The sequence below is a fragment of the Xenopus laevis genome, chromosome 1S (assembly GCF_017654675.1).
Source record: "Xenopus laevis strain J_2021 chromosome 1S, Xenopus_laevis_v10.1, whole genome shotgun sequence".
NCBI classification, from domain to species: domain Eukaryota; kingdom Metazoa; phylum Chordata; class Amphibia; order Anura; family Pipidae; genus Xenopus; species Xenopus laevis.
This window is the reverse complement of record NC_054372.1, coordinates 75309377-75324003: the sequence shown is the minus strand read 5'-3', so window position 1 is coordinate 75324003 and position 14627 is coordinate 75309377. Positions and strand designations below refer to the sequence as shown.

The 14627-nt window shown below is 39.0% G+C and overlaps 1 protein-coding gene across 7 annotated transcripts in view; it reads right to left on the bottom strand.

Moving 5' to 3' along the window:
- The window catches only part of LOC108704110 (protein lin-54 homolog), a 204522-nt gene that overhangs the window by 81062 nt on the left and 108833 nt on the right, over positions 1-14627 (bottom strand). For all 7 annotated transcript variants that reach the window (XM_018240502.2, XM_018240504.2, XM_018240506.2 and 4 more), the window contains 2 exons: positions 14094-14167; positions 13692-13886 (listed from right to left, as the gene is read on the bottom strand). In XM_018240502.2, the coding sequence (XP_018095991.1) occupies positions 13692-13886; positions 14094-14167 (269 nt within the window). The remainder of the gene's footprint in view (positions 1-13691; positions 13887-14093; positions 14168-14627) is intronic.

Sequence of the window (14627 nt, the reverse complement as noted above, 5' to 3'; positions counted from 1 at the left end):
CAATAGAGGTGTCACAAGTATGAACAATACACCCACTGTAAACCACACCCATAGTACCACAAGAACTTTTAAGATCATATCAACATTAACGGTGGTAGCACACCAAAAAACCAAATGGTTGGTGCTCACTGCAGAGAAATCCCTCATCACTCATATGTGAAAAATTTAAGTTATGTTAAAAACATACCCTTAAATCCATATGCCTCATCCTTCCCTGTGGATAATACAACAACCCCCCAACACATGATTAAACATAGAGGAGAGAATGGCACACACAAGCAGCGCTGGGCAAGCAGAGAACGCCACACACAAGCAGCACTGGGCAAGCAGAGAACGTCACACACAGGCAGCACTGGGCAAGCAGAGAACAGCACACACAAGCAGCACTGGGCTAGCAGAGAATGGCACACACAAGCAGCACTGGGCAAGCAGAGAACGGCACATACAAGCAGCACTGGGCAAGCAGAGAATGGCACACACGCAGCACTGGGCAAGCAGAGAATGGCACACACAAGCAGCACTGGGCAAGCAGAGAATGGCACAAACAAGCAGCATTGGGCAAGCAGAGAATGGCACACACAAGCAGCATTGGGCAAGCAGAGAATGGCACACACAGAAAGGGAAGGCAGAACAGAGCAGGAGACAGGGACAACAGGTACTACATACAGTGACACAGTGCTGGTGCCCCATTAGCATTTTGAATAAGGTGTGAACAGGTGAACAATGTAGGCAGTTTCAGTCTGGGTCTAAGGTGTGAACAGTACAGGGCTTTAGGATATTAACAATAGAGGTGTCACAAGTATGAACAATGCAGAGGGATCACAGGTGTGAACAATACAGAGGATTAGTCTGAATTTGAGGTTTAAACAATGCAGGGGCCTGTTAATCCCTGTAAAATTTACATATGGTAAACAGACACAGCATGTGGGGCGGCCAGAGAAGGGGGGGGGTGCCAGTTGGACAGCCCTGCTTTAGAACATAAGGGCACTGGATGCATCCTAAACAAGGATACATCCCAGTCAACCTATCACCCAAAGGACATTCATCTCCCTTGGTTTAGTTTTTAATTAGGATGAGGTAATGTGTTCCAATAGTCCTACCTATGATATGATATAAAATCAAAGGCTGCATTCTGTCCTGTATTAGAGGATATGCAATGTGTAATATGTACCCATGTTTTTGTAATATTTTTACACAGAGCCTAACTATTAGTATGCATTTGTGTCAAAAACGGTATACGATTAGAGTTTTGGTCTTTTCTCATGGACATTGTACTGTAAATTGTGCCTGACCAATCACCCTTTCTGGATACCCCCTCTCTCTAAATTTTTGAAACATGGCTCGCTCCTTGGGTCTCACTCACCAATCTCTGAGAGCTGACTAACAGGGAACAACCTTTTTGTATGTGGTGGCTGCTGACTAGTATAATGTAAAATCTGATTCCGGTCTTGACCCTTAATATCAATACATCTTAAAAGTACACACACTCTGGAGATCAAAAGGAAGTACCTCATTAATTCTACGGTGGAACCGCTGGAGTCAAGGTCACCCCACCATAATATAAAGATATCATCGAACAAACAATGCCCAGTGAAGTCTTCATCAGGATCTATGTATAGTTCTTCAAGCCTTACCATAAAGGCATTTGCATATGACAGGGCAACATTGGATTCCATCACGGTTCCACATAGCTGAAGGTAAAATAGTTACAATACAATATAATCTCCAAAGCCTGTAAAAATAACCTATTCTGTTGCTCTGAATAATATGCTCTCTCTTTAAAGTGGACCTGTCACCCAGACATAAAAAGCTGTATAATAAAAGTCCTTTTCAAATTAAACATGAAACTCAAATTCATTTTTTTTATTAAAACATCCATACCTGTTATAAATGCATTTAAATATCTCAGCTGTCAATATGTTTTGTCTGCCCCACCTCTATGCTTTAGACATAGAGGTGGGACACGCAATTACTTTCACTTTCCATTCTGCTTCTCCTAGATATCACTGCCCTCTCCACATTCCCACTCCTTTTTTAGCATCTAATTTTGTACCCAGTGCACGGGCATGAGCATCAGGTCCCTATTCTGGAGCATAAATCAGAGTTTGGGATAATGCAAAGCTTGCCTCAATAACAGTATTTACAAAATGGCACCTGCCTGCTTTCTGTGGTTTCTCATTTCCAAATTAAAGGGAAAAAGACTGAAATAATTTATGTAGTGCAAGTACACTATTATTCTGTGGCCAGAATAATAACACCCCATAATGCTTTATGTGAGAGTTAAAATCTAATTTTTGGTATGAACACAGTGCTGTAGCATGAGGCATGTAAACACCCTCTGTTTTCTTTAGGCTTCACACTCCAACAGGTCCATACACACACACAGAGGGGGTTCTCAATAGCGGGGGACTAGAACCTTAGCCTTGATCCTGAGCTGGACAGGTCTGGCCCTACATTAAAAAAAAAAAAACCAAAACAAAAAACTTACAAGCGGTTGTCAACCAGGTAACCCCGATCCATAAACCAGATTCAGATTTACTAAACTGCTCTAAATGTAGGCTGTTATAAATTATGAAGATAGATGTAAAGGTTTAAGCCTAACACTTCCTTTCTGCTGGCAATAATAGAAAGATACCAGGTAGGCTTCGTCCCTAGATGACAAGCCTAGATGAAAAGCTTCAGATAACATTAGGAGAGCTAATCCAAGGTCATCCCTGGAGTGTTACGGTCAATCAACCTGAGTAGTGTTTTACTCAGTTTCCTGGCCATATTTCCATTACATTTTGGAAAAATGGCATATTAAACAAAAATTCTGACATGTCATCAAGGCCCAATATAACCAAACTTTGTCCTATGTTCGGTGGGGCCTCTACTTCTCAGACCCTTTCCCCTGTCTGGAGGCACGAGACACAGGTGCCCACTATCTCCTATTTCATTTAACTTGGCCTTTGACCTTGAGCCTATGGCAGCACTAATTCGGGAGACATATATCATGGGCTTACCTTTGGGCTTAAAACATCAAAAATTCTGCCTTTTTACAGATGATATACTAATGAAGATAAAGCCACTTACTACCTTATCAAATCCAATACATTTATTCAACAGTTTTGCGGATTTGTCTGGCCTTAAGCTCAATTATGCAAAAACCCATGTCCTAAGCATTCATTTTCCACCTCCAATGACTAAGCTCCTTAAACAGAACTTTGAAATTTAGTGGCAATCCCAATATAAGAAATACCTAGGGGCCAAAAGAATTCCACATTTACAAAATCTCTCTAGTTTTAACTATCTCCCCCACTCTCAAAAGCAGTTACAAACACACTGGAGACATGGTCAAAGTATGAAATATCGTGGATAGGCCACATCCATGCAGCGAGAATAACTATTTTACCTACTGTTCTATACCACTTTAGAACTTTACCAATTCATATACCTAAGTTGGATCTTGAAAATCTACAAAAGTGGGTTATGAAATTGATATCAAAGGCCAGGCCCCCAGGATATCTAGAGCGACAATGCAAACCTCCAGACTGAGGGAGGACTGGAATTCCCAGAGAGCTCATGTCTCCAGGCAGCTCAACTAACGGTTACCCCACTGTTGTTTTCCAATCCCCCTCCAAAGTGATTTTCAATGGAGGAATCATTAATACAACCTGTTAAGTTGGTGGCAACCCCATGGATTCTATATTTATATAGAGCAAATGATCTTACCACAATAATGGAACAGTCTCTAATTATCTGGGACAAAATAAAATGCGAAGTCAGACTTTTATCCCCCCCACTACCCAGCAGCGCCTATCCTGGGCAACCCCATAACCCCCCCACCAGGCCAGGACAGAGCCTCATTCCAGTGGTGAGAGATCAAGGGCCTTTACTACTTTAAAACATTTGTAAGGCCTGTCAAGCCCATTCCAATGGAACCATTTTGAACACCTTTACCTCCCTCCTCCTGGGAAATTATTTCGGTACATGCAGATAAAACATTTTCTGAAATCAAAGTATAAAGGCACAGGTAGCCCCACTTACCCATACTTCAAGGGTATACTAGCAAGACTATATCAAAGAATATTAGAAACCCACTCCCTTATGTCAAGGCCTGGGAAGGAGATCTGGAACACGCTCTGGAACAGCAAGACTGTCTTAAAATTTGGGACTCAGTTGCTTATAGCTCAATCAGCACCTCTATGCTGACAGGATTTAAGGTTTTGATGAGGTGGTAAGTAGTTCCCACTAAACTACACAAAATAAATAACCACTATGATCCCTTATGTTTTAGCGGTTGTGGTGAGGGCAAGGTTTACCACATACAGTTAGGTCCATATATATTTGGACAGACAACTTTTTTCAATTTTGATTCTGTACATTACCACAATGAATTTTAAATGAAACAACTCAGATGCAGTTGAACTGCAGACTTTCAGCTTTAATTCAGTGGGTTGAACAAAAAGATTGCATAAAAATATGAAGAACTAAAGCCTTTTTTACCTCAATCACTTGTGTCACATTTCAGGGGCTCAAAAGAAATTGGACAAATAAAAAAACTGAAAATAAAATGTTCATTTCTAATACTTGGTTAAAAACTCTTTGCTGGCAATGACAGCCTAAAGTATTGAACTCATGGACATCACCAGATCCTGGGTTTCCTCCTTTTTAATGCTCTGCCAGGCCTTTACTGCAGCGGTTTTCAGTTGCTGTTTAAATGTGGGCCTTTCTGTCCATTTAGTTTTCAAGAAATGAAATGCATGCTCAATTGGGTTCAGAGCAGGTGACTGACTTGGCCATTCAAGAATTTTCCACTTATTTGCTTTAATAAATTCCTGGGTTGCTTTGGTTGTATGTTTTGGGTCATTGTCCATCTGTATTATGAAATGCCTCTCAATCAATTTGACTGCATTTAGCTGGATTTGAGCCAAAAGTATGTCTCTGAACACCTCAGAATTAATTTGGCTGCTTCTGTCCTGTGTCACATCGATAAACACTAGTGTCCCAGTGCCACTAGCAGCCATGCATGCCCAAGCCATCACACTGATTCCGATATAGTTAAATTTTAAATTGGGTTGAAAAAAGACAAAGTCCATCAAGTTCAACCCCTCCAAATGAAAACCCAGCATCCATACACACACACCCCTCTAATTAAATTCTATATATCCATACCTATACTAAATATAGAGCTTAGTATCACAATAGCCTTTGATATTATGATATTATTTGATTTGATTTTATTTGATATTATGTCTGTCCAAAAAATCATCCAAGCCATTCTTAAAGGGATACTGTCAAGGGAAAAAAAAATTTTTTCAAAATGAATCCGTTAATAGTGCTGATCCAGCAGAATTCTGCACTGAAATCCATTTCTCAAAATAGCAAACAGATTTTTTTTATATTCAATTTTAAAATCTGACATGGGGCTAGACATTTTGTCAATTTCCCAGCTGCCCCAGTCATGTGACTTGTGCTTTCACTTTAGGAGAGAAATGCTATCTGGCAGGCTGCTGTTTTTCCTTCTCAATGTAACTGAATGTGTCTCAGTGGGACATGGGTTTTTTCTATTGAGTGTTGTTCTTAGATCTACCAGGCAGCTGTTATCTTGTGTTCAGAAGCTGTTATCTGGTTACCTTCCCATTGTTCTTTTGCTTGGCTACTGGGGGGAAAGGGAGGGGGTGATATCACTCTAACTTGCAGTACAGCTGTAAAGAGTGATTGAAGTTTATCAGAGCACAAGTCACATGACTTGGGGCAGCTGGGAAATTGACAATATGTCTAGCCCCATGTCAGATTTAAAAATTGAATATAAAAAAAATCTGTTCTCTTTTGAGAAATGGATTTCAGTGCAGAATTCTGTTGGAGCAGCACTATTAACTGATTCATTTTGAAAAATTTTTTTTTCCCATGACAGTATCCCTTTAAAGGCATTAACTGAATCAGCCATCACAACATCACCCGGCAGTGCATTCCACAACCTCACTGTCCTGACTGTGAAGAACCCCCTACGTTGCTTCAAATGATAGTTCTTTTCTTCTAGTCTAAAGGGGTGGCCTCTGGTACGGTGATCCACTTTATGGGTAAAAAGGTCCCCTGCTATTTGTCTATAATGTCCTCTAATGTACATGTAAAGTGTAATCATGTCCCCTCGCAAGCGCCTTTTTTCCAGAGAAAACAACCCCAACCTTGACAGTCTACCCTCATAATTTAATTTAGAAAATAGAGAGAGACGGACTTCAACGGGCAACATGATGACCACGTGGAAACCAGCTTGATTAAATTGTGTATACTTTATTAGACATCCATCTAAAATCACATGCGGGCATGCTTCTGACACTAAGGTCACGAAACGTGTCAAGCACACATCCCCTGCCCGCATGTGATTTTAGATGGATTTCTAATAAAGTATACACAATTTTATCAAGCTGGTTTCCACGTGGTCATCATGTTGCCCGGTGGAGTTTGTCTCTCTATTTTCTGAATTGTTTGCAAGCCGCGGCCAGAGCGGTTCCTTTTGGATGTACCGGTGTGAAGATTCCCTGTGCATGGGCTCACTCGACCGGCTATCGACTGCTCCTAACCTCTACATTTTACCCTCATGTTTTCATCCCTTGCGTTAATGCCCTTTTCATGCAAGACAGAACTTTATTTGCTTTAGTAGCCACAGAATGACACTGCCTGAATTAGACAATGTGTTATCTACAAAGACCCCTAGATCCTTCACATTTAAGGAAACTCCCAACACACTGCCATTTAGTGTATAACTTGCATTTATATTATTTTTGCCAAAGTGCATAACCTTGCATTTATCAACATTGAACCTCATTTTCCAGTTTGCTGCCCAGTTTTCCAATTTAGACAAATCACTCTGCAAAGTGGCAGCATCCTGCATGGAACCTATAGTTCTGCACAATTTAGTATCATCTGCGAAAATAGTAACAGTACTTTCAATGCCCACCTCCAACAAGTTGAAAAGCAAGGGACCTAGTACAGAGCCCTGCGGTACTCCACTAACAACAATGGTCCAATTAGAAAATGTTCCATTTACCACCACTCTTTGTAGTCTATCTTTTAGCCAGTTCTCTATCCAGGTACAAATACTATGTTCCAGGCCAACATTCCTTAATTTAACCAGTACCCTTTTGTGTGGCACTGTATCAAATGCTTTAGCAAAGTCTAAGTAAATCACATCCACTGCCGTCCCAGAATCGAGGTCTCTACTTACCTTCTCATAAAAAGAAATTAAGTTAGTCTGGCAAGATCTATTACGCATAAAACCATGCTGGCACAAACTCGTAGTATTATGATTTGCTATGAAGTCCAGTATCTTATCCTTTATTAACCATTCAAAAAGCTTTCCTACCACTGACGTCAGACTAACTGGCATATAGTTTTGAGGCTGAGAACGGGATCCTTTTTTGAATAGAGGCACCACATTAGCAATTCGCCAGTCTCTCGGCACTATGCCAGATCTCAATGAATCCTGAAAAATTAAGTAAAGAGGTTTGGCAATCACAAAGCTAAGCTCGCTTATTACCCTGGGATGAATAACTTCTGGCCCCGACCTTTGTTAATCTCAACATGTTCTAGTCTCTTTTGAATTTCTTCATGTGTGAACCATGCATCATTAGTTGTATTGGTACTATTAAGAAGGAAACCTTCACTTACTGGTTCCTCATTTGTGTAGACAGATGAAAAATATGAGTTCAGAATCTGCGCTTTTATTTTGTTTTCATCAACCAGCTGACCCCCCTCTGATAGTAAGGGTCCCACCCCTTACTGCTTCATTTTTTTACTATTAACATATTTAAAAAATAATTTTGGATTTTTTTTACTGCTTGCTGCAATATCCCTTTCTATATCAATTTTAGCTTGCCTTATAGCTTCTTTGCATGATTTATTGGCCTCCTTGTACCTTATAAATGTTTCGTCTGTAGCAGCTAACTTGAAAGCCTTAAAAGCATGTCTTTTCTTACCCACCTCAACACCAACGCTTTTATTGAACCAAAAAGGTTTTGCTTTGCAACGATGTTCCTTGCTTACAAGTGGAATATAATGACAAGTATATTTATTAAGCAGCATTTTAAAGACTTCCTATTTTTGTTCTGTGTTTAACCCTGTGAAAAGCAGAGATGCCCTTATACTGTCAAAGTTTGCACGTCTGAAATTTAGTGTTTTAGTTACTCCTATAGAATTGCTTCTGCAACAGAATCTTAAAGGAGACCATGTTATGATCACTATTCCCTAAATGCTCACCCACACAAATGTTAGAGATGAGTTCAGTATTGTTAGTTATTACAAGGTCCAAAAGAGTTATTCCTAGTAGGTTCTTGAACGAACTGGAATAAAAAGTTGTCATTCAGCATATTACAAACCTACTAGCTTTTTCTGTCTTAGCAACCCCATTACCCCAGTCAATGTCTGGATAATTGAAGTCACCCATAGCAACAACTTGACCCAGCTGTGAAGCCGCTTGATATGTTTTATAGATGATGTGATATGCTTTAGATCATGAGTAGTTCCACTCCTTCTCCATATTTTTTTCTTGCCATCATTCTAGAAGAGGTTGATCTTGGTTTCATCTGTCCAAAGAATGTTTTTCTAGAACTGTGCTGGCTTTTTTAGATTTTTTTTTTTTTTAGCAAAGTCCGATCTAGCCTTTCTATTCTTGAGGCTTATGTGTGGCTTGCACCTTGCAGTGCACCCTCTGTATTTACTTTCATGCAGTTTTCTTTTTATGGCAGACTTGGATATCGATACACCTACCTCCTGGAGAGTGTTGTTCACTTGTTTGGCTGTTGTGAAGGGGTTTCTCTTCACCATGGAAATGATTCTGCGATCATACACCACTGTTGTCTTCCTTGGACGTCCAGGTCTCATTGCATTGCTGAGTTCACCAGTGCTTTCTTTCTCAGAATGTACCAAACTATAGATTTTGCTACTCCTAATATTGTAGCAACTTCTTAAGGATGGCTTGTTTCACCTACATGGAGAGCTCCTTTGACCGCATGTTGTCTGTTCACAGCAATATCTTCCACATACAAACACCCCCCTCAAATCAACCCTAGGGCTTTTATCTGCTTAATTGATAATGACATAACCAAGGAAGAATGTAAGGGAGGAAGAGGCCAAGCTCCTGATGCAAATAGAAAAGTTTGCTAGTTTGGGGAAAGTAATGCTAATGGGTGATTTTTACCCAGATATTGACTGGAGCAACATTACATTCAGGGCAGACAATGGGAACAAGTTTATAAACGTGTTGGATGAGCCAACCAGAAAAAATGCTATTCTGGATCTAGAATTCTCTAATGACCCATAACTTATAGCAAATGTGCAAATAATTAAACCCCTGGGCAATTGTGACCATAATGTGATATATAATGTTTGGTGGAAAAACAAACATACACTGGAGCAACAAAAACCATGAATTTCAGAAAAGCTAATTTTAGTGCCTTGAGGGCTGCCTTTCAAAGTGGTTATCATTTAAAATGATATTAAATACCTTCTGTTCTCAGTGGTTGTCATTTAAAATGATATTAAATTGTTTCTGTTCTCGATTTATTCCCTTAAGAAGTAAATGTTGAAGCACCAAAAATCACTCGATATGGCTTAATATAGAGTAAAGAAGTGAATAGGAAAGAAGAGAAAGGGGGTTATTCTTCCACTGTACAGAGAACTGGTAAAATCATATAATAATCTCTCTAATGCTTTCTAATGTGGAATTCACTCCCTGAAGCAGTCATACTCTTCTTAATGCAATATATTAGATTGCTTTAAGAAGAGGTTAGATGTTTTTTTTAGCAAAGGAGGGAATATAGGGTTATGGAAGATAGAAAATACTACAAGTTGATCCAGGGACTAGTCTGATTGCCATCTTGGAGTCAGGAAGACATTTTTTCCCCTAAAGCATATTGGAGTGGTTTAAAAAAAATGTTTTGCCTTCCTCTGAATCCACTAGCAGGCAGGTTCTATATAGACTAAAAAGGTTGAACTTGATGGAAGTGTGTCTTTTGTCAACCTAACTTATTATGTTACTATGTTATCCCTGCATTATTTTTCCTTATGTGTGTGTTTTTGTTTTTTTGCAGTTTTATACATTGGTATACAAGTGTCTTTTCCCTTGTTGTCAGAATGTGTACTTTCATTACAGCCACTATTTGCATCTGTCCTGACCTACCACAAGGTTTCCAGTATACTTATTTAGAATAAAGTTGTAATACATTTTCAAAAAACAATTTTTCTCCAAAATAAGTAGGTAGGAATAGGTAGGAATCACTGGGGATCGAATGGAAGGGAGGTAAAGGCTGTTGATGGTGACCTTTATCTGCGATTCGGCTGTGATTTAAACTTTCTTATTACTATGTGATTAAGTCCTTTCCACCTATCAACCACAGGTGGTAAAGATAGATGGTGGGTGAGAAGCTCCCACTCGTTCCCTATATAGACGGGTGGCTGCACTGCTGGGGAACATATGGAAGGGAAAGCTAAGTGACGAACACCCTGGCGGTTTAATTAGCTTATTAAATATTTATTGAGATTAATTCTGGCCCTAATTATTAACACCACCGATCCACTCTATGTATTTTTATTAGTTGTTGATTTTATGGACACGGTCCAGCATTACTCATAAGATTTTACAGTAGTCTTTTTCATTTGGCAGCATGTTTTTATCACACCGAGTGTGTCTATCACCTGAACTGGTTAACTAGAAGTGCAGTGCACAAAGGGGGTGCAAATGAAATATTTTATCCAACTTGTTAGTACTTCAGTCCAGAAATCCATTCTGGATTTGTGTGAATTTGTACTTTCCAAAAATATGACTTTATGGTGTTACCACACTTTTTGTAGCTTTACTGCACATAAAATGCAGTACAAATGCGGATTTTGCAGTACCTGGAATGACAGAAATTATATATCATATGGGGTGTCTTCCTTTTGGGGCCCTAGAGGTCACATACTTAGGTAAACTTATGCACATTGCACATCAAACTGTTAAGTGAACCTCTGGCCTTCATATTTGATAATGATATGTGGGAGCTAGCATGGTGCAAATTGGAAGCTTTGAGGTGATTTTCTGAAATTTCATCAAAATCAAAAGTCTTACATACCCATTTTGGATTCAGGGGAATGTGTACTTTCCAAAAATATATGACTTTCTGGGGTTACCACACATTTTTGTAGCATTATCTCACATAAGATGCAGTAAATGTGTTGCTTTCACAGTAGCTGGAATGGCAGAGTATGATAGTTCACAAGGCTTCAAATTTCGGGTGTTTTATCTTGATACCTAGGGGCCAATTCATTAACTTCGAGTGAAGGAATAGAAGAAAAAATACTTCGAATTTTGAAGTGTTTTTTTGGCTACTTCGACCATCGACTACGACTTCGAAATGAAGGATTCAAATTAAAAATTGTTCGACTATTCGACCATTCGATATTCGAAGTACTGTCTCTTTAAGAAAAAACGTCGACCCCCTAGTTCGCCACCTAAAAGCTACCGAAGCCCAATGTTAGCCTATAGGGAAGGTCCCCATAGGCTTGGCTAAGTTTTTTTGGTCGAAGGATAATCCTTCGATCGTTGGATTAAAATCCTTCGAATCGTACGATTCAAAGGATTTAATTGTTCGATCGAACGATTATTCCTTCGATCGTTCGATTGAAGTATTTGCACAAAATCCTTCGACTTCGATATTCGAAGTCGGAGGATTTTCATTCCCAGTCGAATATCGAGGGTTAATTAACCCTCGATATTCGACCCTTGATGAATTTGCCCCCTAATGTTCTGTAGGAGCTAAGATAATGTAAACTGGGAGTTTTGAGGTCATTTTTCAAAAATGTCAAAAAAACTTATAAAAACTGTAACTTTAGGAAGGCGTTGTGGCAGGGAAGTTTGGAATAGAAAGACATCTTATTTTGTATTTGTCAGAACCTGTTCTTTCCAAAAATGTATAGTTTTTTGGGGGTAAACCCACTGTTAGTGGAGTTTCTGGCCTAGAAATCAGAAGTATTCAGGTTTCTGGAGCAGCACTTTGGAAATGTGGTAGACAAATCAGAAATCGCCATAAAACTATACATATTTGATATGGTGTGCTCTGGAGACCTTTTCAAATCAGTTGTAATTTTATGCATAAAATAAATTATGTTTCTACTATATGTTTATATTATGGAAAATTATTTTTCTTCAGTTTGACAGTTAGAAACATAGCACGAAAATGTACAATCTTTTAATACTTACAACTTATTGAAAGTGAATGGAAGTAAAGATACATAATGTAATCATATTATTTATGTGCTAAATCAAAGTTTTTTCAGCTGTCTCCCCTGACCAGGACTAGTCCTCATGCAAAACACTTTCTTATGCTAATTGTGCTGGTCTCTGAGCTGCCATGTACCAATAATTATTTACTAACCCATCTCAGCCTTATACGGAGACATTTATAAGAGATATCTACTCAGTATCTTAGTACCTTAGGTCCCTAAGCTCTATAACTGGCAGCAGCACAGTGCACATGCAGTGATTAAGCATAAAAGAAAATGAAGACCAACAGGGGCACCTTAGGAGGCATAGATCTTAAAACAAAAAGTGTATATGCAGAGTGCCATATCCTCAGCTATCTTACAAGCTAGAAAAACAATAAGGAAAATAATGAACATATAGCATATCAACTGTGATACCAAAACTAGTATAGAACCCCATCATATGTACCTCATAGAGCCAAAACTCTTGAACATAAAATGCAAGTACAATTTTAGCTGCAAGACTCCAAAAGGTAGTGGAGTACATAAGCCATGTCAGCCAACCTAGAATTATTCCACAGTGCTTGAGGAACATTAATCTTTGCAGTTAGCCGCTCTTGATTACTAAGTAGGAGGTAATTTGGTCTCAGAATCCTGTGGCACAATTCAGAGACAACAGAATCCCTCCCCCCTTTTTTCAATGGCCAAAAGGACTAGGAAGGGGGTGACAACCCCCCTCCTTGCCTTTCCCCAGTCTTCCTTTGGTTTGGCCATCCAGGAATAACAATCCCAACAAATCAAGGAATCTACAGCACAGCCACTGAGAACATAGCTCTATTCGCAGATGGGAAGGGGGGGGGGATATTTTACTATATAACCTTCATATATCCCAATTTGCTGCCCAGGTCTCCAATTTAGTCAAATCTCTCTATAGCAGCAACATCCTGCACAGACCTTATCGCCTAAATGTGCTTAATAAAAAAAAATATAATTCTAAGCAACTTTCCAATATACAACTACACAAAATGTTCAGGGCTTTTACGTTTATTTGTAAAAACAATTGCTATTGAAAGCAGCATTTGCTAAATTCCTGGTGGTTACTTTGTAAATAATGTTGCAAAAGTCTTTGTTTCTTAGTAAAGACAGACCTGTTAATCAGCTGGCTTATCTTACATTGTTTCAAAAGTCAGAGTCATCAGGACAGAGGCTAGAAAGGGACAAACACTACTTTCAATAGTAATACGTATAGAGATAAAATCTGTATAAAATTTGTAATGAATGTATTTTACAAGGGTTCTTAGAATGATGTTTTCTTTAATCAGGCAAAAATATTTTTGGGGTTTACATTCTCTTTAATTACAAAATGTGCAATGATGTCCATAAGAAACTAATTATATTTAATGCTCTCAGGAAAGCTGATTAGAAATCTCCATTGACAGGTCAAGACGATCCTTTAACAATTATTTCCTCACCTGAGTGACGTACTGAGCAGGTAGAACTGCATAACCTACATTTCCAGTTCCTGGTGCGGAGGTTAACACAGCGCCAGCAGGGAGGTTGGTAAGGCTGGGCTGTATTTGTGCTAGTGGTGTAGCTGGCATAAGAAGCCGCTGCTGTGGCTGGCTTGTAGTGACGATTTGGGAAGCTGCATTGGGCTTGGGAACAACCTGAAAAGGTAACGAACTTGAATGAACATATCCAAAAATAAACATGCATCAATGGTATACATGTGTCCAGGATAAAGCAAAAATTATGTGGCTAAAAAAAAGCTGATGTAAAAAAAATTGTCTTAAAGCAAAAAATTTATAAAGCAAACAAACATTCTCATTTAACCCATAAATTAGATTGAACATGCAGGTTTGACTTTGACTTACTTGTTTGACAGTCTGTGCTGGAATAATGGGAATTGACATCCTCACAGGTGTTGCATTAACGACCACTGGTTTTGCTACAGTTATGAGAGTAAGGGAGAGAGAGATATGAAAGAAGCACTACAGCTTTGTGATTACTCGTCAGATACTGGACCGAATCTAGATTTAACAGTTGGTATAAAGAGGGACATTTTAGAACTTGCTAGATTTTTCTGGGTTGACACTACACACTGGCTCCTAAACCGCGTCCCCAAACAGGTTTATTTTGTAGAAAACCCATAAACACTGTATAAATATACACAGTTACAAAGGGTTGAAAAAACACAAAGCCCATCAAGTTCAACCCCTCCAAATGAAAACCCAGCATCCATACACACACCCCTCCATACTTTCACATAAATGATATATACCCATACCTATACTAACTAGAGATTAGTTATCACAATAGCCTTTGTCTATCCAAAAAAATCATCATGTTCATTATTTTCTAGTAGAGTTAAGGTATGAAGAGCCAAATTTTGGAAAGATCCATTATCC